Source organism: Triturus cristatus, chromosome 9, assembly GCF_964204655.1.
Source record: "Triturus cristatus chromosome 9, aTriCri1.1, whole genome shotgun sequence".
NCBI lineage: Eukaryota > Metazoa > Chordata > Amphibia > Caudata > Salamandridae > Triturus > Triturus cristatus.
In genome coordinates, this window is record NC_140592.1 from 3,696,103 (window position 1) to 3,721,551 (window position 25,449).

Genomic DNA, 25,449 nt, shown 5'->3' on the forward strand with positions numbered 1-25,449 from the left:
GCAAGTTCTTTGTGCTACTCCTTGCAATACTGAAGAGTGTTGTGTGGATTGTAGGACCACCCTTAAGGGTTAATAAACGTTGTTTTTGTACTTTGCAGTTTCCGTGCCAACTTCCTTATAGATTTCGTTACAGAAGAGCGAACCCTTGTCTCTTGCGGGCCTAGCTGGGGCTTGTATTCATCAGGGGTGCACCCACCCCAGGGAAAGGAACCCATTGGTCCTGCCCTTTACCTACCTGTAACGCCCCTAAATTTAGTATTTAGGGGCACCCTGAACCTTCCTTCCTCAGATCCCGAATCCGAAACAAGCAAGAAGAACAAGAAGAAAGAAGACCTGCCATGCGGCTGCTAACAAGAGGAAGACACCAACTGACTTGGCCCCAGCCCTACAGGCCTGTCGACCCTCGAACCTGCTCCTGCTAAAACTCCGGCATCTCCAGTGATCAGCAACCTCGAAAACCCCGGAGGACATGACTGCCTTGTGACTCTAAAATACTGGGACTCCCACGAGCAGTGGTCCTGCTCAACAGCAAGCAACAACCCCTGGCACCACCCAGGAACTGCGAACCCTGCGCACTCTGCACTCGCCGAGCCCGGCCTGTGCGTGAGTGGACAAAGACCATGAGGACGTCCCCCTGGGGACTGTGATCCAGAATCCAGCACCCAACGACCCTTCTCGACGCTCCTGACGACGCCTGCAGCCTCAGAACCAGGGACCCCCTCCAACCGCGACCAGCAGAGGGTAAGATTTCCCGACGCCAAGAGGCACCCCTGCACCCGGTGGCCCCTTGTGCCCAACTCCTGGGTGCCTACCTATCCTACAGCTTCCCAACTTACCTCTCGAAGTGGTGGTGGCACCTGAAGAATCTTCGTCCCGGAGCTTGCAGCCTTTGTTCGTCTGGTAGCTTCTCCATAGAAATCCATTGAGCGCCCGACGGCTCAAAAGCACCCTGCACCCAGCTGCCCGAGTGCCCCTGGAAGTGCAACAACTATCCTAATCTACGTCCCCACTTGCCCTGAGCAAGTGACCAGGAGCCCAGCTCCCACAGCCGCGTGGCCTGCCTGCTAGCAGCCACCAACCAAAGGCCCCCTGCCCGCCATAGGCTAACATTGGGCCTAACTCTCTCTGCACCCGGCTGCTCCTGTGCTGCTGAGGGTGTAACAACTGTACCTACCTGACCCTGGGAGACCCCTGAGTTTATGTCCGGAACCTTAACTCTGCCAGTCGAGTACTTACCTGAAAGCCGATAACCTACATTTTCTCCATAGGGTAACATTGACTGGTTTCACTTGGAAATTCTTCGAAGTGTCGAGTTTTGAAACTTTAAAATATTCACTAAAAATCAGCCGAACCAACGAAATCGAAAATACTCACTTGTTATCAGGAGAGATCCCAGTGCTGGATCTTTGTGCCCAGCACTGACCCTGAAAAGTAATTACAACCGTACTTACCGATAACTTGATTTTCCTCCATAGGATAACATTGCCTGGTTTTTACCAGAAATTCTTCCATCGATTTTTGAAACAAACAAATATTCCTTACAAATCGCCTGTGTAACAAAAACGATTTCCTTCAACTGTTTACAGGAGATGCACCAGTGCTGAATCCATGATCCAGCCCTGAGTAAGAAAAAGTAACGGTAACCCTACTTACCTGCTAAGTGAATTTCCTCCCATAGGATAACATTGGTGATTCTATATGAAAAAGTTTCTCTGTGTCAACTTTTGAAATACAATAATATTCCTTAAAAATCATACCTTTAACCAAAACACATTTACTCACCTGTTTCCAGGAAATGTCCCAGGACTGAATCTAGGATCCAGTCCTGTGTTTAGAAAAGTAATCCAAAAAGTAATTAATTGCATTTACTAAGAAATTCCCATTGAGCTCAATGTTATAATTGTGTTTGAATTGTGTTGCCTATTGCAACAACTGTAACTACTGTATTCAAAAGTCTATTGCCTATTGAAAGTATTTAACTAAAGCATCTCATTCTGAGAAAGTATATTTTGATACCTTGTTGGTTCTAAAATAAAACAACTATATCTTTTGATACAGAACAATTGGCCTAGAGTTCAGTTCTTGAGTGTGTGAGACAATTTGCTGACTGAGTGTGTACAACAAATGCTTTACACTGTCCTCTGATACTGCCTTACTGCTCGACCAAGCTACCACTTTAGAGAGTAAGTTTATATCTAACTTAAGCCTCTGCCAAACCTCTGGGGACTGTGGACTCTGTACACCCTGTACCTATTTGGGGACAGTATATACAGAACCACTTTTTTACATCACTCTCCAGCGTAACCACATTTGCATGAATGATGTTAACCAGAGTCAAAGAAAACTTTCAACTCATGGGGCCGCCCCTTGTCTTGCAGAAGCCAGACTTCTTCGCCTCACATGTCATGGTATTTGTACAGCTCAAACCTTCGCAGGAGCACCAGAACTCTCTGCATTGTAGCGAGTGACGAGAGACGATGCAAGACCCGGTCCTTCCTGTGGGATCTACTGTTGAGCTTCACATGTTTACATCTGTAAACTCGGGGATCTTGAATGATCTGCCCAGATTCACACCAAACACATCATGTTCCAAGGAGGCATTTGAGCCTCTAGACAACATCTCATCCCTGACATCACCTAGCGCCCACCTCCTGACAATTTCTGAGACGTGGGTGTAATGGTGAGTCTGCACCTGCTCATCGGATGGTTTCCTCCTGCCACCAATACAAATCAATTAGATCAATATAAAGACAGTGGTATTAGAACAACTGGACCCAGATGTCAAGAGCTTGTGATGGCTGACCCTGCCAAGTTCAGATTTTGGGCTACATTCTACCTGCAGAGCTTTCCACAGTCACTCTGAGGACAACGTATTTCTTCTGGAGAATCCACGTTCCCAGAAATAATCCAGGAGGGATGCAGTTATATGTATGAGGACCAGTGTCCTGGAGGAGTTCTGAAGTATTAACATTTCATCTTCCCTGAAGTGTGCTATAACTCTGGGATAACAACAATGTGGGGCGGCAGGATGAGACTGGTGACAGCATCAAGCCCATATATGCGTTTGGTAAGGTTTCAATCCGAGTGGCAGCGCTTGCAGCTCGTTGTCACTCACCTGCCCTGTGACCCTGGTGTAGCTGCCTCCAGTCAGAGTCCCCAGGATGGGAGAGACATGGGGGCTCTTTGCTGGTTATTCGGAGCAGCAAATCAGCGTCAACCATTTCATTACCTGCATTAGGGAGAGAAATCCTGGATGAGTACGTTTGTGTTTTCACTTGTAAACTCATTTGCATCACCCTTTGGTACCTATCACTGTCTGATCTCCTTCCCATCCCACTATACATATATTCTCTTGTAATGTTCACACTCTCCCATCTTCTCTGAATGTCTCTTTATCTCTGTACTCTACCTGTTTCACTCTTTCTGTTTCTTCAGCCTCTCTTTCTCTTTGTTACTCAACTTGGCGAACATCTTGTCAGCCTCCCCCCCGCTCCTTCCCGCCTGTCTCGCATTGTCTTCTTGGGGTGTCGTGTTCCCTTTCCTAAAATGCTGTCTCTCATGTGCTTTTCCATGGGTTTCTCTTTCCTTGAGTACTTCATCTTTCATTGAGACTGTGCCTCCTTCTATTTTCACCCTCAATGTCTCATTTTTTATACACCTCAACAGTCTCAAATTTTCATCCTAAATGTCTCCTCTTTCTTCGACCTTCGACCATTTTCTTTCTTCTGGGGAATTTGCAGTTCCTCCCTCCCACAGAAACATCTTGTTCTCTCTAGAAGGAATCTTTCTTTAAGGTCCCTCGTCTCACACTTCGCTCACAGGATATTTGTTAAAGCTCACCTCATTGACTCTTCCTGCAATAGGTTCTTTCTTCAAACCCCCTTACTGCACCCTTCCTCCAATAGTCATTTCTTCAACCCTCCGTCATCCACCCTTCCTCCAATAGTATCTTTCTTCAAGCTCCCCTTACTCCACCCTTCCTCCTATTGAATCTTTCTTAAGCCCCCTGACTCCACCCTTCCTCCCATAGAATCTTTCTTCAAAACCCCTCACTCCACCCTTCCTCCTATAGAATCTTTCTTCAAGCCCCCCTCACTCCACCCTTCCTCCCATAGGATCATTCTTTAAGCCCCCCTCACTCCACCCTTCCTCCTAAAGAATCTTTCTTCAAACCCCCTCACTCCACCCTTCCTCCTATAGAATCTTTCTTAAGCCCCTTCACTCCGCCCTTCCTCCTATAAAATATTCTTTCTTTAAGCCCCCCACACTCCACCCTTCCTCCCATAGGATCATTCTTTAAGCCCCTTCACTCCACCCTTCCTTCCATAGGATCATTCTTTAAGCCCCCCTCTCTCCACCCTTCCTCCCATAGGATCATTCTTTAAGCCCCTTCACTCCACCCTTCCTCCCATAGGATCATTCTTTAAGCCCCTTCACTCCACCCTTCCTCCCATAGAATCATTCTTTAAGCCCCCCTCACTCCACCCTTCCTCCTATAGTATCTTTCTTCAAGCTCCCCTTACTCCACTCTTTCTCCTATTGAATCACTCTAAGCCCCCCTCACTCCACCCTTCCTCCCATAGGATCATTCTTTAAGCTCCTTCACTCCACCCTTTCTCCCATATGATCATTCTTTAAGCCCCCCTCTCTCCACCCTTCCTCCCATAGGATCATTCGTTAAGCCCCTTTACTCCACCCTTCCTCTCATAGGATCATTCTTTAAGCCCCTTTACTCCACCCTTCCTCCCATAGGATCATTCTTTAAGGTCCTTCACTCCACCCTTCCTCCCATAGGATCTTTCTTTAAGCCCCCCTCACTCCACCCTTCCTCCTATAGTATCTTTCTTCAAGCTCCCCTTACTCCACTCTTCCTCCTATTGAATCACTCTAAGCCCCCCTCACTCCACCCTTCCTCCCATAGGATCATTCTTTAAGCTCCTTCACTCCACCCTTCCTCCCATAGGATCATTCTTTAAGCCCCCCTCTCTCCACCCTTCCTCCCATAGGATCGTTCTTTAAGCCCCTTTACTCCACCCTTCCTCCCATAGGATCATTCTTTAAGCCCCTTTACTCCACCCTTGCTCCCATAGGATCATTCTTTAAGCTCCTTCTCTCCACCCTTCCTCCCATAGGATCATTCTTTAAGCCCCTTTACTCCACCCTTGCTCCCATAGGATCATTCTTTACGCTCCTTCTCTCCACCCTTCCTCCCATAGGATCATTCTTTAAGCCCCCCTCACTCCACCCTTGCTCCCATAGGATCATTCTTTAAGCCCCCCCTAACTCCACCCTTCCTCCCATCGGATCATTCTTTAAGCCCCCTCCTTATAGACTCTTTCTTCAAGCCCCCCTCACTCAACTCTTCCTCCTATTTATTGAATCACTTTAAGCCCTTCTCACGCCACCCTTCCTCCCATAGGCTCATTCTTTAAGCCCCCCTCCCTCCTATAGATTCTTTCTTCAAGCCCCCCTCCCTCTACCCTTCCTCATATGGAATCTTTATTCCAGCCCCCCTCACTCCACCCTTCCTCCCATAGGATCATTTTCTAGGCCCCCCTAACTCCACCCATCCTCCTATAGAATCTTTCTTTAAGCCCCCTCACTCCACCCTTCCTCCTATAGAAATTTTCTTCAAACCCTCTCACTCCACCCTTCCTCCTATAAAATCTTTCTTTAACCCCCCCTCACTGCACCCTTCCTCCCATAGGATCATTATTTAAGCCCCCTCACTCCACCCTTCCTCCCATAGGATCATTATTTAGCTCCCTGCTCTCCACCATTCCTCCCATAGGATCATTCTTTAAGCCCCCCTCACTCCACCCTTCCTCCCATAGGATCATTATTTAAGCCCCTTCACTCCACCCTTCCTCCCATAGGATCATTCTTTAAGCCCCTTCACTCCACCCTTACTCCCATAGGATCATTCTTTAAGGCCCCCTCACTCCACCCTTCCTCCTAAATAATCTTTCTTCAAACCCCCTCACTCCACCCTTCATCCTATAGAATCTTTCTTCAAACCCCCTCACTCCACCCTTCCTCCCATAGAATCTTTCTTCAAAACCCCTCACTCCACCCTTCCTCCTATAGAATCTTTCTTCAAGCCCCCCTCACTCCACCCTTCCTCCAATAGAATCTTTCTTTAAGCCCCCCGCACTCCACCCTTCCTCCTAAAGAATCTTTCTTCAAACCCCCCTCACTCCACCCTTCATCCTATAGAATCTTTCTTCAAACCCCCTCACTCCACCCTTCCTCCTATAGAATCTTTCTTAAGCCCCCTGACTCCACCCTTCCTCCCATAGAATCTTTCTTCAAAACCCCTCACTCCACCCTTCCTCCTATAGAATCTTTCTTCAAGCCCCCCTCACTCCACCCTTCCTCCCATAGGATCATTCGTTAAGCCCCCCTCACTCCACCCTTCCTCCTAAAGAATCTTTCTTCAAACCCCCTCACTCCACCCTTCCTCCTATAGAATCTTTCTTAAGCCCCTTCACTCCGCCCTTCCTCCTATAAAATATTCTTTCTTTAAGCCCCCCACACTCCACCCTTCCTCCCATAGGATCATTCTTTAAGCCCCTTCACTCCACCCTTCCTTCCATAGGATCATTCTTTAAGCCCCCCTCTCTCCACCCTTCCTCCCATAGGATCATTCTTTAAGCCCCTTCACTCCACCCTTCCTCCCATAGGATCATTCTTTAAGCCCCTTCACTCCACCCTTCCTCCCATAGAATCATTCTTTAAGCCCCCCTCACTCCACCCTTCCTCCTATAGTATCTTTCTTTAAGCTCCCCTTACTCCACTCTTTCTCCTATTGAATCACTCTAAGCCCCCCTCACTCCACCCTTCCTCCCATAGGATCATTCTTTAAGCTCCTTCACTCCACCCTTTCTCCCATAGGATCATTCTTTAAGCCCCCCTCTCTCCACCCTTCCTCCCATAGGATCATTCGTTAAGCCCCTTTACTCCACCCTTCCTCTCATAGGATCATTCTTTAAGCCCCTTTACTCCACCCTTCCTCCCATAGGATCTTTCTTTAAGCCCCCCTCACTCCACCCTTCCTCCTATAGTATCTTTCTTCAAGCTCCCCTTACTCCACTCTTCCTCCTATTGAATCACTCTAAGCCCCCCTCACTCCACCCTTCCTCCCATAGGATCATTATTTAAGCTCCTTCACTCCACCCTTCCTCCCATAGGATCATTCTTTAAGCCCCCCTCACTCCACCCTTCCTCCCATAGGATCATTATTTAAGCCCCTTCACTCCACCCTTCCTCCCATAGGATCATTCTTTAAGCCCCTTCACTCCACCCTTACTCCCATAGGATCATTCTTTAAGGCCCCCTCACTCCACCCTTCCTCCTAAATAATCTTTCTTCAAACCCCCTCACTCCACCCTTCATCCTATAGAATCTTTCTTCAAACCCCCTCACTCCACCCTTCCTCCTATAGAATATTTCTTAAGCCCCCTGACTCCACCCTTCCTCCCATAGAATCTTTCTTCAAAACCCCTCACTCCACCCTTCCTCCTATAGAATCTTTCTTCAAGCCCCCCTCACTCCACCCTTCCTCCAATAGAATATTTCTTTAAGCCCCCCGCACTCCACCCTTCCTCCTAAAGAATCTTTCTTCAAACCCCCCTCACTCCACCCTTCATCCTATAGAATCTTTCTTCAAACCCCCTCACTCCACCCTTCCTCCTATAGAATCTTTCTTAAGCCCCCTGACTCCACCCTTCCTCCCATAGAATCTTTCTTCAAAACCCCTCACTCCACCTTTCCTCCTATAGAATCTTTCTTCAAGCCCCCCTCACTCCACCCTTCCTCCCATAGGATCATTCTTTAAGCCCCCCTCACTCCACCCTTCCTCCTAAAGAATCTTTCTTCAAACCCCCTCACTCCACCCTTCCTCCTATAGAATCTTTCTTAAGCCCCTTCACTCCGCCCTTCCTCCTATAAAATATTCTTTCTTTAAGCCCCCCACACTCCACCCTTCCTCCCATAGGATCATTCTTTAAGCCCCTTCACTCCACCCTTCCTTCCATAGGATCATTCTTTAAGCCCCCCTCTCTCCACCCTTCCTCCCATAGGATCATTCTTTAAGCCCCTTCACTCCACCCTTCCTCCCATAGGATCATTCTTTAAGCCCCTTCACTCCACCCTTCCTCCCATAGAATCATTCTTTAAGCCCCCCTCACTCCACCCTTCCTCCTATAGTATCTTTCTTCAAGCTCCCCTTACTCCACTCTTTCTCCTATTGAATCACTCTAAGCCCCCCTCACTCCACCCTTCCTCCCATAGGATCATTCTTTAAGCTCCTTCACTCCACCCTTTCTCCCATAGGATCATTCTTTAAGCCCCCCTCTCTCCACCCTTCCTCCCATAGGATCATTCGTTAAGCCCCTTTACTCCACCCTTCCTCTCATAGGATCATTCTTTAAGCCCCTTTACTCCACCCTTCCTCCCATAGGATCTTTCTTTAAGCCCCCCTCACTCCACCCTTCCTCCTATAGTATCTTTCTTCAAGCTCCCCTTACTCCACTCTTCCTCCTATTGAATCACTCTAAGCCCCCCTCACTCCACCCTTCCTCCCATAGGATCATTATTTAAGCTCCTTCACTCCACCCTTCCTCCCATAGGATCATTCTTTAAGCCCCCCTCTCTCCACCCTTCCTCCCATAGGATCGTTCTTTAAGCCCCTTTACTCCACCCTTCCTCCCATAGGATCATTCTTTAAGCCCCTTTACTCCACCCTTGCTCCCATAGGATCATTCTTTAAGCTCCTTCTCTCCACCCTTCCTCCCATAGGATCATTCTTTAAGCCCCTTTACTCCACCCTTGCTCCCATAGGATCATTCTTTAAGCTCCTTCTCTCCACCCTTCCTCCCATAGGATCATTCTTTAAGCCCCCCTCACTCCATCCTTCCTCCTATAGTATCTTTCTTCAAGCTCCCCTTACTCCACTCTTCCTCCTATTGAATCACTCTAAGCCCCCCACTCTCCACCCTTTCTCCCATAGGATCATTCTTTAAGCCCCTTCACTCCACCCTTCCTCCCATAGGATCATTCTTTAAGCTCCTTCACTCCACCCTTCCTCCCATAGGATCATTCTTTAAGCCCCCCTCACACCACCCTTCCTCCCATAGGATCATTCTTTAAGCTCCTTCACTCCACCCTTCCTCCCATAGGATCATTCTTTAAGCCCCCCTCTCTCCACCCTTCCTCCCATAGGATCATTCTTTAAGCTCCTTTACTCCACCCTTCCTCCCATAGGATCATTCTTTAAGCTCCTTCTCTCCACCCTTCCTCCCATAGGATCTTTCTTTAAGCCCCTCTCACTTCACCCTTCCTCCCAGTAGGATAAATAAATATGCCAAGGCTGGTTAATAATATTGATTCAATATTGCAGATTTCAATACATTTCTTTATTCTTACCAAATTTTTTTTAAACACCCGATGGGCAAAACAGCAAAAGTTCTCTTTAGGCCAGACCTAGAATTTACCTAAATGGGGCACATGAAGCCCTACAAATCGAAGACGATCATCTTCAGATACTGAGAAAATGAAAATTATGAACAAACCCAGAATGTTGGTCAGTGGAGCGGGTCATGACCCCTGGGCTCTCCCTCTGGCGCCTTCCAGACCTTCTACTGTGGAAAGTAGAGCAGTAGTGGCAAAGGGAGTAAGAAGGGATAAAAAGGAACCCGCAACAATGAGCGGCAGTCAGGAAGTGTAGGGTGGTGGAAGTATGAGGCATGGGGTGGACTCAAAGCCAGGCAGCCTCTGTGTTCATGAGATAAAGAGACAAGAAGTATAGGGTGGTGGAGGAAAGAGGCATGAGGTGGAATCAAGACCAGGCAGCCTCGGTGTTCATGAGATAAAGCGACAAGAAGTGTATGGTGGTGGAAGTAAGAGGCATGGGGTGGAATCAAAACCAGGCAGCCTCTGTGTTCATGAGATTAAGAGACAAGAAGTGTAGGGTGGTAGAGGAAAGAGGCATGAGGTGGAATCAAGACCAGGCAGCCCCGGTGTTCATGAGATGAACAGACAAGAAGTGCAGGGTGGTGGAGGAAAGAGGCATGAGGTGGAATCAAGACCAGGCAGCCTCGGTGTTCATGAGATAAAGAGACAAGAAGTGTAGGGTGGTGGAGGAAAGAGGCATGAGGTGGAATCAAGACCAGGCAGCCTCGGTGTTCATGAGATAAAGAGACAAGAAGTGTAGGGTGGTGGAGGAAAGAGGTATGAGGTGGAATCAAGACCAGGCAGCCGCGGTGTTCATGAGATGAAGAGACAAGAAGTGCAGGGTGGTGGAGGTAAGAGGCATGGGGTGGAATCAAGACCAGGCAGCCTCGGTGTTCATGAGATAAAGAGACAAGAAGTGTAGGGTGGTGGAATAAAGAGGCATGAGGAGGAATCAAGACCAGGCAGCCTCTGTCTTCATGAGATGAAGAGACAAGAAGTGTAGGGTGGTGGAAGAAAGAGGCACGAGGTGGAATCAAGACCATTCAGCCTCTGTGTTCATGAGATAAAGAGACAAGAAGTGTAGGGTTGTGGAAGAAAGAGGCATTCTGCTCTCTCGACAGTGGAGAAAACATCAAGACAGGATTTTCCATATTGCTGAATGATGCCGTGCACTACCTCGGGTGTAACTGTAATTCATGGCCTGCTGGGCATCATCGGCTGAGTCTGCCTCCTACGTCCGGAGGTGTAGAGGGCTCCTGGTACAGGACCCAAGACCCTACCCCACCCTGCTTGTTGTAGGACCATATGGCGATGGTGTTGTCTGTAAGCACCTGTACCAGCCTCCCTCTGATGGTGGGCAGGGAGGCCTTCAACACCAAGTGAATCACCCTCAACTTCAACAAACTCCAACAAAATGATATGGGGTTGAGTTTCCACCGGAGACCAGGATCCTCTGAGCCCCATCTTTCCCAGATGAACTCCCCAATTCAGAAGTGATGCACCTGTCACTACCGTGAGATCCTGATGGGGTCAGGAGAGGGATCAGCCACTGTCCCAAATGCGGTCCTGCAGCCCCCACTGCAGTTTTTTCCAGTCTCCTCTGAAATCTGGATACAATCTGACACATTCTCTGGATGCTGTGCCCACTGAGACCCCAGATTCCACTGTAGAGCCCACATGTGCCATCTGGCTTGTTTTAAAAGCAAGATTGGGAGGACAGCAATCTCAGCACCCTCAGAGTAATCCACACTGACATCCAGGGTAGAGGCTGAAACATTTGGATTATAGCCCGAATGCCCCAGACTCTCCGACCGAGAGAAAAGCATGAAACTGCACCGTATCCAGCATGGCTCCAATGAACGGGAGCGTCTGAGGAGGAATAAGGTCTGACTTTGGCAAGTTGATAGGGAACCCCCAACAGTGTTGAGAGGTTCACAGTCATCTAGTGGTGGTTGACGAGTACCTGGAGCCAGTCTGTCTTCAACAGCCAGTTGTGAAAGTAAGGGAAGACGGACCCGACCTTCAAAAGTGTGCTGTGACCACTGCCATTACTTTCGTGAACACCCAGGGGCATTGGTGAGGCCAAATGAGAGCACTGCAAACTAAAAATGCTCCTGGTCCACCAGGTAGAGCCCGTGGGCCTGCAGGACAATGGTGTGGAAATAAGTATCCTGCAGGTTTAACGCCATCATCCATGCTCCAGGGTCTGGGGCAGACAAGACCTGGAAGAGCCTGAGCATCTTGAATGTGTCCTTTCACAGGGAGGCATTAAGAGGGTGCAGATCTAAAATAGGATGAAGGCGATCGTCCTTCAGGAACAGAAACATGCAAGGAACATACCCAAGTCCTACTCTTGAGACAGGATCCCCGTCTATGCTCCCTTCGGCCAAAGGTGCCTGCACGTCTTGCTGCAAGATGGACATGCGGCTCTCCGACAGCCACCATGATGATGGTGGAAGGTGCGGTGGGTAGGAAAGAATGGAAGTGTGTAGCCCTGATGAACAATTTGTAGGCTCCACTTGTCTGAAGTGATGGCTTGCCACCCCTGGAGGACATGTCAGAGCCTGCCTCCAACAGGGAGTCTGTGTGTCTGGAAGGACACACTAAAGAGGTTTGCATCTGCTGCAGCTAAAGGGGTGGGAGACTACACTCCACACTACAGTGTGGATCTACTGCAGTAGACAAGAAAGAGCTGACTGAGATAAGAGCACTACTACTGGTGAACTGACTGACCCAACAAACGCACTGTACAAAGGAGGTAACTGTGCCTCCGCACTCTCTCACTGTCTCCTCTTTGAGGGAGAAAGAACACTGCTCTCTGGAGACCTCTAGGTGAGAAGGAGTAGTCCAAAAGCCTCTGTAGTGAACCTCTGCCTTTCAGTGGGTAGCAGAGGTGTTCTCCTTCCCCAAGACATCACTCGTGTGTGGCCACGGTGCTGGTGGGCCTTGCTGCAACCCCAGCTCCAGCACTAACGACATCCCGCCGTCACAAGACCTATGCGACTCTCTTCCCACCTACTTCCACCGCAAGATCAGAGACTTCCACGACAGCTTCAACACTCAGACCGCCGTACTCAAGAAACCCAAGGCAGACCCAAAGGACCTCAAGAACTTCCGGCCCATCCCCCTGCTCCCATTTCTGGCAAAAGTCATCGAGAAGATCGTTAACAGACAACTGACCCGCTTCCTCGAAGAGAACGACACCCTGAACTTGTCCCAATCCAGATTCCACAGCAACCACTGCCCTGAAACCGCCCTCATACGACGACATGAGAACCCTGCTGGACAACGGCAAAACCGCGGCCCTCATCCTCCTAGACCTCTCGGCCGCGTTCGACACCGTTTGCAACCACACCCTCCGCACAAGCCTCCACAACGCAGGGATCCACGACAAAGCCCTGGACTGGATCACCTCCTTCCTCACCGACAGAACCCAGAGAGTCCACCTCCCTCCATTCCGAAGCCACTAAGAACACGTTCGGCGTACCCCCAAGGATCATTCCTCAGCCCGACCCTTTTCAACGTCTGCATGACATCGTCCGATCGCACGACCTCAACATCGTCTCATACGCAGATGACACCCAGCTGATCCTCTCCCTCACCAAGGACCCCGCCGCCGCCAAAACCAACTTTCACGAAGGGATGAAGAACAGTCGCCTGAAACTGAACTCAGACAAGACGGAGGTCCTCATCCTCGGCCCCACCCGCTCCGCCTGGGATGATTCCTGGTGGCCGGCATCGCTGTGAGCTGCGCCGACACCCACCAACCACGCACGCAACCTGGGGGTCATCCTGGGCTCTTCACTGTCAATGACCCAGCAAGTCAACGCCGTCTCCTCCTGCTTCAACACCCTTCGCATGCTTCGCAAGATCTACAGATAGATCCCTACAGGAACCAGAAGGATGGTCACCCAGGCCCTCGTCACAAGCAGACTGGACTACGGAAACGCCCTCTACGCAGAAACCACAGCCAAACTCCAGAAAAGACTTAAACGCATACAGAACGCCTCTGCATGTCTCGTCCTCGACATCCCCCCCCCCCACAGCCACATCACTGCCCACCTGAGAGACCTGCACTGGCTCCCCGTCAACAAAAGGATCACCTTCAAGCTCCTCACCCACGCTCACAAAGCACTCCACTACGCCAGACCTAAATACCTCAACAAACGACTCACCTTCTACACTCCCAACCGTCAGCTTCGCTCCGCTGACCTCGCCCTCGCCACCGTTCCACGCATCCACTGAACGACCACCGGTGGCAGATCCTTCTCCCACCTCGCCGCCAAGACATGGAACACCCTCCACCATCCACCTGCGGCAGATCCAAGATCTGCTGACCTTCAGAAACTCCTCAAGACCTGGCTGAGCAGTAGCATCTCCCCCCCCCCCCCCCCCCCAAGCGCCTTGAGACCCTTGCGGGTGAGTAGTGCGCTCTACATATGACTGATTGATTGATTGACTGCCCAACCTTGAAGGTGTCATCACTCCTGGCCCCTGCCCAACCTGCATGTCCCTTATGCCTTCCAGGCTTGTGCCTCTCGGTGCCCTTGAGGATGGGAGCCCCCACTCTACTGAACACATTTAGTCCTGAGCCTTCCACCCGCATCCAGCTCATCCATGGGTTGGCGTGCTAACTCTGAGCAGCCTGCCAACTGACCCGGTGTCAGAGTAGAAAGTAAAGGTATTGCCTATTAGAGATACACGCCCCATTTCTTTCTCACTCCTTGGTACTGGCCGGACCATCATATTCAATGAGTGTTGTTCATTTTTAGGTCTCGCCTAGACAGCGCATGCGCTGTTGCAAGACCTATAGTAAACACAATATGGACTTTAATTTCTCCTGTCGCTTGCAATTGGTTGATTCTGGCATTGCTGGTGTTATCTGGCTTAAGGTTGGCTTTTGTTCTGATACGTCACTTCCGTTATGCCTTCCTTTTGCAGGAAGCAGACCCGACCAAATACAGTTTAGTTCCGCTGCTGGCTGTTTTCTACTCATTTAGGGACTACTTGTTTTCTTAGCTGCTTCCGAAGTTTGCACACTGCCGCCGATATGAGGTATCAGAGGCTCGACTTGAGCACAAGTTTTGTTATAGATGGACACATTTATTTTTGTTAGGCATGGGGAGATTACGTTATTTTTCCAGAATCACTGGTTCCCCAGCTATTCCCCAGCTTCGAGGTTTCCCGCTGAAGCCGTAAGGCTACCTCCTCTCTCTCGCTCATCCTATAACGAGCACATATGGGCAACCAAACACAACCCATGTGCATTTAAAAGCACACAGCCATTTTCATGCACACAAAAATGTATAAAAGAAGGCACAGCCACTGCCGCTCCCGAATGGGAACTTTCCCATTTCCACAATAACCACTTTTGGCTTTTCGTTGGCAGCAATTCCTTCAGAGACACACTGGTTTGAGTTTGTGTACACAAGTATGCTGTGCGAGTGCAAGCCTACATCTGCTGTAGCAACAAGGGTGTAGGTTTCCTTATCACATAATATGATGCATTTCAGCATGCAAATAAAGTGCTGTCTCATTAAGTGGACCCACATGTGCTATTATTATTATTTTTTTGTACAAGTTTTATATAGCGCAAACTGGACCGAAAGATATCAGGTATCAGAGGCTCAACATGAGCACAAGTTTCGTTATAGATGGACACATTCATTTTTGTTAGCCACGGGGATATTACGTTATTTTTCCAGAATCACCGGTTGTTAAACGTCCCTGCCGAGACGAACCAGGTTCCCCAGCTGTTCCCCAGCTTCGAGGTCGCCCGCTGTAGCCGTAAGGCTACATCCTCTCTCCCTCTCATCCTTTAACAAGCAAATATAGACAACCAAAACACAACCCATGTGCATTTAAAAGCACACAGCCATTTTCATGCACACAGAAGTGTATAAAAGAAGGCACAGCCACAGTAGCCCCTCCTGTTTTCACTGCGGGAGATGATACCGAGTGGGAATAACCGGTACCCTGCTTTTCAATTGGAGCAGCGAGCGATTCATTGATTCCCATTTCCACAATAACCACTTTTGGCTTTTCGTTGGCAGCAATGGTAGCACATGATACCACAGTGCTGCTCCCTCCACTGTGCTCCTGGGGGAAGTGGAGGCTGTCTCCACCACATTGTCACGCAGCAGATTAATTAATTTTATTATTGCGTGTAATAGCTATTGGCATTGTAAGTGACAATGCCTTTTAAATATGTTTTTGTTTTTAAAACATAAATAAAAGGCATAATCATTTACAATGCCAATTGCTTAAACTCTTGCAAATGCGAGACCTATTGCATTGCAAATGCTTTTTTAAATCTAAATCACCGTCTTAGATTAAGAAAGACTGTTGATCTCACAGCAATCTCAAAGTTAGAAGAGAGAATAGTAAATTGTTGTGTAGAAAGCTTAATATTGAAGCTTAGTACAAATTTTACCTCAACTGCAAGAGAGGTCATTTGCTATTCTGCCCAGTAGTGCTTGTGGTATGTGGTGTTGTGTGCCCCGAAAGTCTGTGTTACGGGTGTCACTTTAAAAAGAGACTTCCATTTAGAATTGCTTGTTTCATCATTTCACTCTGACAGGAACAGACTTTATTTTGACTTTTATTCCATCTATGGCTCTGCGGCTACTGAACACCAGATTTAACCGCTGCGCGCACCAGTCACCACCACAATCCACCAAGACTCAAAGGAGGCTGACATTAAGTGCAGAAGAGGCGGACATTAAGTGCAGAAGAGGCTGACATTAAGTGCAGAAGAGGCTGACATTAAGTGCAGAAGAGGCCGACATTAAGTGCAGAAGAGGAGACATCAAGTGCGGAAGAGGTGGACATTAAGTGCAGAAGAGGCTGATATTAAGTGCAGAAGAGGCTGACATTAAGTGCAGAAGAGGCGGACATTAAGTGCAGAGGAGGCTGACATGAAGTGCAGAAGAGGCTGACATTAGGTGCAGAAGAGGCAGACATTGAGTGCAGATGAGGCTGACTAGGACGAAGCTGGAAGCGGTGGCTGAGGGAAACAGCTGTGGCTGCAAGAAGGGACATGGCCTATAGAAGGATGGGAGACAAAAGAGAATCACATGGTGCGTTGTTCCTCTTCCTAAGGGAAAACAACAGCCTGACCCCATGATGGGTGCCCCAAAGTCTCTGAAGACTGTGGTGTTTGTTGTCAATCTCACAACACTTTGGGCAGCCATGCTGGGGTCAGTCATTCCCGACCTGCAAAAAACAGAAAAGTCAATCAGGTGCCATGATAGGATCGGACTAGAATACGAATACTACCAAATGCATTAACATTCCTGCTGACATGGGAACAAACAAAACTACAGGACAGATGACTAAAAAGATTCCTTCCTGCACCATTAAACCGTATTCAAGGGGAAGGACTAGTGATCCCGCAGTGCCCAAGGGGCAGGACCAGTGTCCTCGCAGTGTTCAAGGGGCGGGACCAGTGTTCCAGCAGTGTTCAAGGAGCCGGACCAGTGTTCCCGCAGTATTCAAAGTTCAGGACCAGGTTTCCCGCAGTGTTCGAGGGCCAGGACCAGTTTTGCAGCAGTGATCAATGTGCAGGACCAGTGTTCTTGCAGTGTTCAAGGGGCGGGAACAGTGTTCCTGCAGTGTTCAAGGTGCGAGACCAGTGATCTTGCAGTGGTCAAGGGGCGGGACCAGTGTTCGCGCAGTATTCGAGGGCCAGGAGCAGTTTTGTAGCAGTGATCAAGGTGCAGGACCAGTGTTGCCGCAGTGTTCAAGGGGCAGAACTAGAGTTCCCCGGGCGGGACCAGTGTTCCCGCAGTGTTCAAGGTGCGGGACCTGTGTTCCAACAGTGTTGTGTTCCCGCAGTGATCGAGGTGCAGGACCAGTGTTCTTACAGTGTTCAAGGGGCAGGACCAGTGATCTTGCAGCGTTCAAGGGGCAGGACCAGTGTTCCCGCAGTGCTCATTGAGTGGGACCAGTGTTCCTGCAGTGTTCAAGGGGCGGGACCAGTGTTTCTGCAGTGTTCAAGGTGCAGGACCAGTATTCCTGCAGTGTTCAAGGTGCAGGACCAGTATTTGTGCAGTGTTCAAGGGGCGGGACCAGTGTTCCTGCAGTGTTCAAGGGGCAGGAACACTGTTCCCGCAGTGTTCAAGGTGCAGGACCAGTATTCCCGCAGTGTTCAAGGGGCAGGACCAGTGTTCCCGCAGTGTTCGAGGGCCAGGACCAGTTTTGCAGCAGTGATCGAGGTGCAGGACCAGTGTTCTTGCAGTGTTCAAGGGGCAGGAACACTGTTCCCGCAGTGTTCAAGGTGCAAGACCAGTGTTCTTGCAGTGTTCAAGGTGCAGGACCAGTGTAAGGCTGCCCCGGGGGGTTGCGCAGCAGCCCCCCTATCAGGGCGGCCGCCTTAGTGCCGCATGAAGGCACTGGGGGCAGCCGGTCTAGTCCCTGGGCTCAGCCAGGGAAGACGTCCGGCGAATGGTCACTTCCGGCGGTGGTGCCAGTTGCTGTAGTTTTGCGCATGTTTCTTGGCTGCGTCAGGAACATTCAGAATGCAATGCTGGTGCTTAGCCCTGAAGACAGTATGCATCGCGGGGCCTGGCTCACACTGAAGTGGCCCTCGATCACACACACACCACAGGTGCTGAGGCTGCACTGTGCCTGGCCCTGGGTCCCCAGGTCACTTCTGAAAGGGCTAGGCCTTCAGACACCGAAAGGATGTCCGTTGTTATTTATGCAAGTCTTATTGGGTTTCCTGGGTTATCCGCGGGTGTAGAGCGTTAGGCTGTAGAGCGTTAGGCTCTTGTGGAAATATGGATTTTTCTGATCAGTTATGTCCCCTATCTTGGACCCCAACGGTTCCATGTATGAATCACAAGTACATGTATGTTCCCTCCAGTTCTAGTTCTGAAGACGCAAACACATGTGCGTCCATCGTCAACATGTCCTCTGTCAGATCCGCCATGAATGGGCTGGATATTCAATTCCTAAGTACGAAAGGCCACCGACTTTATATGGCTCAGTTACTCCATTTTGCAGTTCAGGCGAGTAGGCCCGATTCTGCCATCAAGCTTTTCTCTGCTCTCTGCCTCTGACAGCTTCAGTTTGAGCTCGCATCTGTATCCATGAACTTTGTCCTACTCCCTGTGCGGCTAACGGTGCCCGCCTCGGCCGGTTTGCCTGCCTGCCAAAAACTGTATTTGACCTTCGAGTTATCTGCTTCGCTCCTCAGCCGATGCATTCCTGTCTAGTAGTTTAGGTAAACATTTCCTTCAGCTACCGAGCAAAGGGCCCGGCCTCTCTGTCCTCATGCAAGTAATTCATAGCCCTGTTACCATGGAAGGTTTCTGCCCCTTGCATCTCATATAGACACTTAGACACTTAGACGCTTGTGCACGCACACACAGTCAGTATAGAATAGATTTTGTCCAAGAGTCCTCCCTTTGTGGATAACATAGTTCTTTAAACATAGGATGTTAGATATGATTTGGGATTAGGTTGACTTGACCCTCCAGACTTCTTGTCTCCACATGTAGAGCTAAATGTCAAGTCCCCTTCACCCCCTAGTTGCACGTCAATTACACGTCATGCTGCTGCGCACGCATCTATGCCAAGTATAATCTTATAGATCCACCTATATATGACATCATAACCAATTATGTTCCTTTTTACTCCTCATTACGCCCATTTTCGGTTACGCATGTGAATCGTCATTTTCCTTATCAATTGTTACGCCTACCACATTCGCTTCATTGTAATGTATGTTCTATAAAAGTCATTTCTTGTCAATAATGTATGTACTTCACTTCCTGAACCTTCGTGGTGACGGAACCTGGAGCAACCGATTATAATCGATCATTGGAATAAAGCCCATTCCGAACCTCTAATACCACGGATTCTGCCTCTTATTTACTGAGCTGTTTTATTATGTTTCTGTACCAAATTAAGTCCCGGTAATTAAATTATTTACCACATGAATGGCGCCCGAATAGGGACACTTTCTCATCTCACGCGCCGGCGGTGAGTTGCAGGCCCGGTCTCCTGCCACAGCTGGACGGACAATAACGCGTACCAGCAGGATTTCCTGTATCTCCCTCCGGTCAAGCGGGGGGCGACTGAGGCTGCGATCGACACCCAGACGAGGCGGTGAGAAGTGCGAAGTATCCCGACCAGAGCCTAGCTGAGAGAGCAAGATCCGAGGTATACAGAGGCCCACCAGTTTCCGAAGTCTCAAGTCGAGTCCAGTCTCCGCAGTGTTCGAGTCGAGTCCAGTCCGGTTCAAGTTCAGTTCAGTTTCCGAGGCCTTCCGTTTCCGAGCTACCCGGTGAGTACCATTACTGGGGAGGCTTTCTGACGTGCACATAGTTTGTGCCGGTCAAGACGGGTTTGGGTACACAAATCCGGTCTGCACTGTTTCAGCAGTGTATCTGTACTGTTTAGCAGTATATCAAGTATATAATTCAGTTAATGTCGAGTATTATGTTTAGTGATTTAAGTTTTCCTTAGATCGTCATCATTGTTGATTGTTCAGGTAAATGTTAAATGTTAAATGTTTTAAGTACGTTCTGCATATTGTGGTGTGAATGACTGTTCATTATCGTGTTTACTGTATTAAGTTTGTTCAAAATCAAGTATCAGATCAGTTCTCAATATGCCGCTCTTTTCAAAATTAAGACAGATCACAACAAGAAAAGGGGTACTCGAAGAAGCCGTTCCTATTCCTCCTAGGGACACTCCAGGGTACTTCATGTATCATAAACATGGCTTAGACGCTATATTATTTCTTGATTTATGGGTAGACTACACCAAGGAATTACCAGAAAGTCAGAGGTGGCCCGCAGCGGGGACCTGGGATGCAGAGTGCATCATGAAAGTCGAGGAAGAGTTATGGAAAAGGAAAGTCAGACAGTCACAGAAAGATGCCGTTGAGTTATGGCGTAAAGAATCTCATAGACGTACAGAAAAAGCACTCCGACAGGAAGAGAAGAATAAAGAGAGTTCAAATAAAGTTCGAGAAAATCTATTAATTGAGGAAGGTATCCGAGTGAAATCAGAACAAGTAGACAGACAAAGAAATGCCCTTATGAATGGTATGTATCCCCTTCTGGCCGAAGGATTACCTAAGGCTACTCCAGAGATACCGAAAGACTTGCCAACCCCATTATTTCCAATAAAGGTACATCCTAAGGGGCATCCTAGAACCGCAGAAGATGTTTTTCTTTCCTCATATTTAGATGACGCAGCTCCCGAGTATGCTAATTCCGCCCCACATAGACCGCCTGCCAGGGAGGTTCAACGCCAAGATCCAGTACCCGTATCTCTACAGCAACGAGTTCCGGCAAGCACATCTGTTTCTACATCTGTCCCTGCAGATACTTCTATAGCTGTGTCCACACCTATAGTTGCTGTATCGCGTTCAACGAATCCTTTCACGCCCGACAACACAGATGGGGCTACGGGAGGTACTAGCAACATTTTTTCTACGCCACCCAGAATAAATAAACTTACTTTTCAAGAGTCAGCACATTCACGTACACCCAAACTCATAAATGCCCGCACGCTTAAGGAACTTCTTGTAGATTGTAGATATGACCCTGTGCCCGGCAAAGAGGACGAAATGACCCTGGCATCATTACGTATCAGACGAGCCGCGGTGTATTTAGGGAAGCTACCAGGAATGACTGCGCATCTAGATAATATATATCATTTTGTTCAAACAGGGCGAGATTCTGAATGTATTAACAGAGCTATGGAATATCAGAAAGTGGAGATACAGGGGGAACTGTTACGTTTCCTCATAAATTGTGTGATCAGAAATCAAGACCGACCAGGGGTAGACCCGGAAGCAATGCAAATTCTTACCAGATGGAGTCAGAATATATCAGAAGGAAGACATGATAAGCAGAATTGTATAATAGCCATGTGCCGAAAGATCCGAAAAGAAATCGAACGCCTACACGAAGAAAGATTAGCGGTAGACCAGTTCGAACAAAGCGAGGAAGAAGGATCAGGACTGCCCACAGGACAGTCAGACACCATAGCCTATGTAGGTAGAGGAAGATCTTGTAATAGTAATAGATGTCTTATTGACCCGATACGTCCGATATATCCAGATAATAACAGGAGTTTCCCAACACCCATAGTCCATATAAGGTCTAACGAGCATTCGTTCCAAGCAGCTGACAAATTACTCCGAGAACGAAGGGGTTATCATTTTCTCGATTCTATGGATGAACAAGAATTAGCCAGGTCAGCTGTCCATTGGGTTGACAGTCCCGGAAAATACAGTGATGATACAGTAGCACGCACATTTTTGAATCTCACCCCAGATGAACAGCGTTTAGCTGGGATTTATATGATTCAACAACTCCTTATACTATATCAGAGTCAGCATTCGGACCCTGGTCCCTTACCTGATATATTGACTGAATTACTCATGAATAGATGGAGAGGTTCAGGTACTAAATTAATTAAAGAAATACTAGAATCAAGAAAGCAATACATTCTTTTTGTATGTTCAGAACATGTTTCACTACCCATTAAGGAAAGAACCACGTATTACATGGACAGACAGAATCCTTTACGAGAAGTACACCAAATAAAGGGCGAGGACAATGAGTTTAAACGCGTATTTGTATACACGCCCATATCGAAAATAGAATTGTTAGAAATGAAGAAAGTGGTACCCAGTCATGACAAAGATCCAGCGGGTTTTCACCGAGAAATTAAAGACATGTTACTCATGGGAGAATATACCTATCCCGACATTATGACAATATTAAAGGTATTAATGCCTGCCGGCATTTATGAGAAACTCAGGGAAAAAGAGTGGGAGGTAGGAGACCAAAAGATAGAATGGTCAGTATTGGAAGCAGAAGAAAAGGCCCGAACTGCAGGAGCAGGACTTGGGGATAAAACTAAAGCACTACCAGGTTTACTAGTACAGGTACTGCCACGTTTATTAACTACGAAAAAGGAAGATTGGGGTACAATTTCAGCCTGTAAACAAAAGCAAGATGAAGACACTAGTGATTACTATGCCCGATTTGAAAAATGTTTTGGTATAAATAGTGGCATAAAAGCAAGTAGCGAATCATACCCGCATCTGTTTGTAACCAAATTAGTAGAAAATGCCCTGCCCCAAGTAAAGAATAGAGTATTAAAATTCGAGAGTACCTGGCAAGGTAACACTCCATCACAAATGTTACAAATGTTACAGTACCATCACAATAGAATTAGAGAGGAACAAGAGCATGAACACAGACGCATGAAAGACACGAAAATGAAAATGCTAGTTTCTCAGACAGTTCCAGCTGAGGGACATAAAAAGGGTATGACACATTCCGGTGATTCAGCAGGACCTGTAAAAGGGACATGCAATTATTGTAAAAAGCCAGGTCATTACGTACACGACTGTCCAGTTTTGAAACATAATATCGCCATAGGTAATACAAAAGAAAGACCACGGCCACCTAGACAGGATCAGAATGAACAAGGAGCCTCGCAGCATGCACAGTCCATGCCAGCTCCACCACAGTCTGTACAGTTTGTGCCGGCTGCACCAGCGCTGCCTGTTGCTGCCACACAAACCACGACACGACAGCTGTACCAGACCGCACAGTACGACTATCCTGATTACCAACGATACGCATGAACCAGCCTAGAGAGGGAAGTTGACTTACCCCTTATCGAGATCCCTGTAGATCAAGAAGGACCTTATGTACATAGTGAATTATTAGGCCAAGATAGAAAATTTTTACTCGATACAGGGGCAAGTCGAACAACCATAAAACGTAGTGAAGTTCCAGGGGCACCCCTCTCAGGCTCACAGAATATTTCCCTTGGTTTTTCAGGAAAACCTATTGTTAATGAAGTGTCACAACCTCTTCCACTTACGATAGGACCTTTGACCCGAACTACCGATTTATTGCTTACTAAATCATGTCCAGAAAATCTGTTAGGAATAAAAACACTGAAAGCTCTAGGAGCTATAATATGTTGTTCCCCGGAAGGAGTAAGATTGTTTTTACGTGATTTTAAAGGTCACTATGTGTCTAGAGACATGGATCCCCGACTACAGACTTTACCTACACATCTATGGGCACAAGGCCCTACTGATGTTGGTTGCATGAATATTACACCATATCGAGTCACATTAAAGGCAGGAGTGGTACTACCACGAATGCGACAATACAAGTTACCACCAGATGCTGTAGTGGCTTTGCTGCAAATCATTGACGAGCTCATTGCCCAAGGAGTAGTTGTGGAAACAGACTCCAATGTATGTAATTCACCAATAATTCCGATTCTTAAACGAACAGATCCGAAGGCTCCGCCAGTATATCGATTGGTTATTGATCTGCGCGAATTAAACAAGTGCATTGTGCCACAATTCCCTGTGGTCCCTGATATCTCGTCATTATTGACAGCCATTGATTCCGAAGCAACATTCTTTACTGTAATTGATCTCAAGAATGCCTTTTTCAGCGTCCCAATAGATCCGGAAAGCCAATATTTGTTCGGATTTAGTTTAAATGGACGTAGCTTTAAATTCTCACGCGCACCTCAAGGATTTACAGAAAGTCCCAGCATCTATAGCCAAGCACTGAAACGAGAACTTGACAGTATCCACATGCCAGTTAACACTGCTCTGCTTCAATATGTCGATGATCTGCTGATCACCGCGAGAAGCGAACCGGAATGTGAGAAAGCATCACTGACAGTTTTACAATTTCTAGCTGAAAAGGGACACAAGGTGTCCCCTTCTAAGCTGCAATTCTGTGTCCAGCGAGTTGTTTATCTTGGACACTCGCTGTCCAAGGAGGGAAGGCAGCTTACACCCGACCGCATTCAGTTAATAGCTAACATGCCAATACCCAAGACACAAAAGGAAGTACGGGCTTTCATAGGCCTCACTTCATACTGTAGACAGTGGATCCCTCAGTATGCATTTCTAGCAAAATCGCTCATTCAGTTGACAACACAGGAGGCAGCCACATCGACTGTTCTCCCTTGGACTCAGGAACATACACAAGCTTTTGAAAGCCTAAAGAAAGCTTTATGTCAAGCACCTGTTTTAGCAACACCATGTTACAGTAAACAGTTTACACTCTTTGTTACAGAACGCGAAGGTACTGCCTTGTCAGTACTCACACAAGAACAAGCAGGATCACACAAACCATGTGCTTATTTTTCCAGTACATTAGATCCCGTAGCTCAGGCTTTGCCTGCGTGCCTGAAATCAGTGGCAGCGACAGCTTTAGCAATCAGACAGAGCGATGCCATAGTGTTAGGACATCCATTGACAGTTCAAGTACCACACGCAGTAGAGGTTCTTGTAAATAGAACGCAAACACAACACTTGACTATAGCGCGACTTACAGGGTACGAACTTACATTGTTTCAGCCACATATAGAAATCAGACGCTGTAACACATTGAATCCTGCCACACTTTTGCCAGTAACCGGAACAGACCCACTAGCCCATGACTGTATTGAAGTTATTACTATAACGACGAAACCCAGACAAGACTTAACCGATGTCCCATTGTCAGACCCAGACCTGACATTGTATGTAGATGGTTCATGTATGAGAACAAATACAGGAGAGTTAGTGGCTGCTTACGCAGTCACAACAGATACTGAAGTCATTGAAACAAATCGTATAAATACTTTGTCAGCTCAAGCCGCAGAGCTCATCGCTCTGACACAAGCCTGTATTCAAGCCACTAATAAAAAAGTCAACATATACACTGATTCACGTTATGCATTCGGAGTTGTACATGACTTCGGCGTGCTGTGGCGAGAGAGAGGTTATTTAACTTCCCACGGTGCCCACATTCAGCACGGACCCCTCATTCATGCCTTATTAGATGCGATACATCTACCAACTGCAATATCAATTATGAAATGTAAAGCTCATACGAAAGTCACTGATATCATTTCTCAAGGCAATGATCTAGCCGACAGAACAGCTAAACAGACTGCTCAAACACAAACATCCGACATGACAAAGACAATAATCCCGAC

General features: G+C 47.8%; 1 protein-coding gene across 4 annotated transcripts in view; it reads right to left on the reverse strand.

The window, feature by feature from the left end:
• Positions 1-25,449, reverse strand: part of LOC146797227 (zinc finger protein 425-like) — a 263,301-nt gene that overhangs the window by 49,402 nt on the left and 188,450 nt on the right. For 3 of the 4 annotated variants that reach the window (XM_085624183.1, XM_085624185.1, XM_085624182.1), the window contains one exon: positions 3,116-3,229. The exons of the other annotated variant lie outside the window; for it this stretch is intronic. In XM_085624183.1, coding sequence (XP_085480309.1) covers positions 3,116-3,229 — 114 coding nt within the window. The remainder of the gene's footprint in view (positions 1-3,115; positions 3,230-25,449) is intronic. 4 annotated transcript variants of the gene reach the window in all.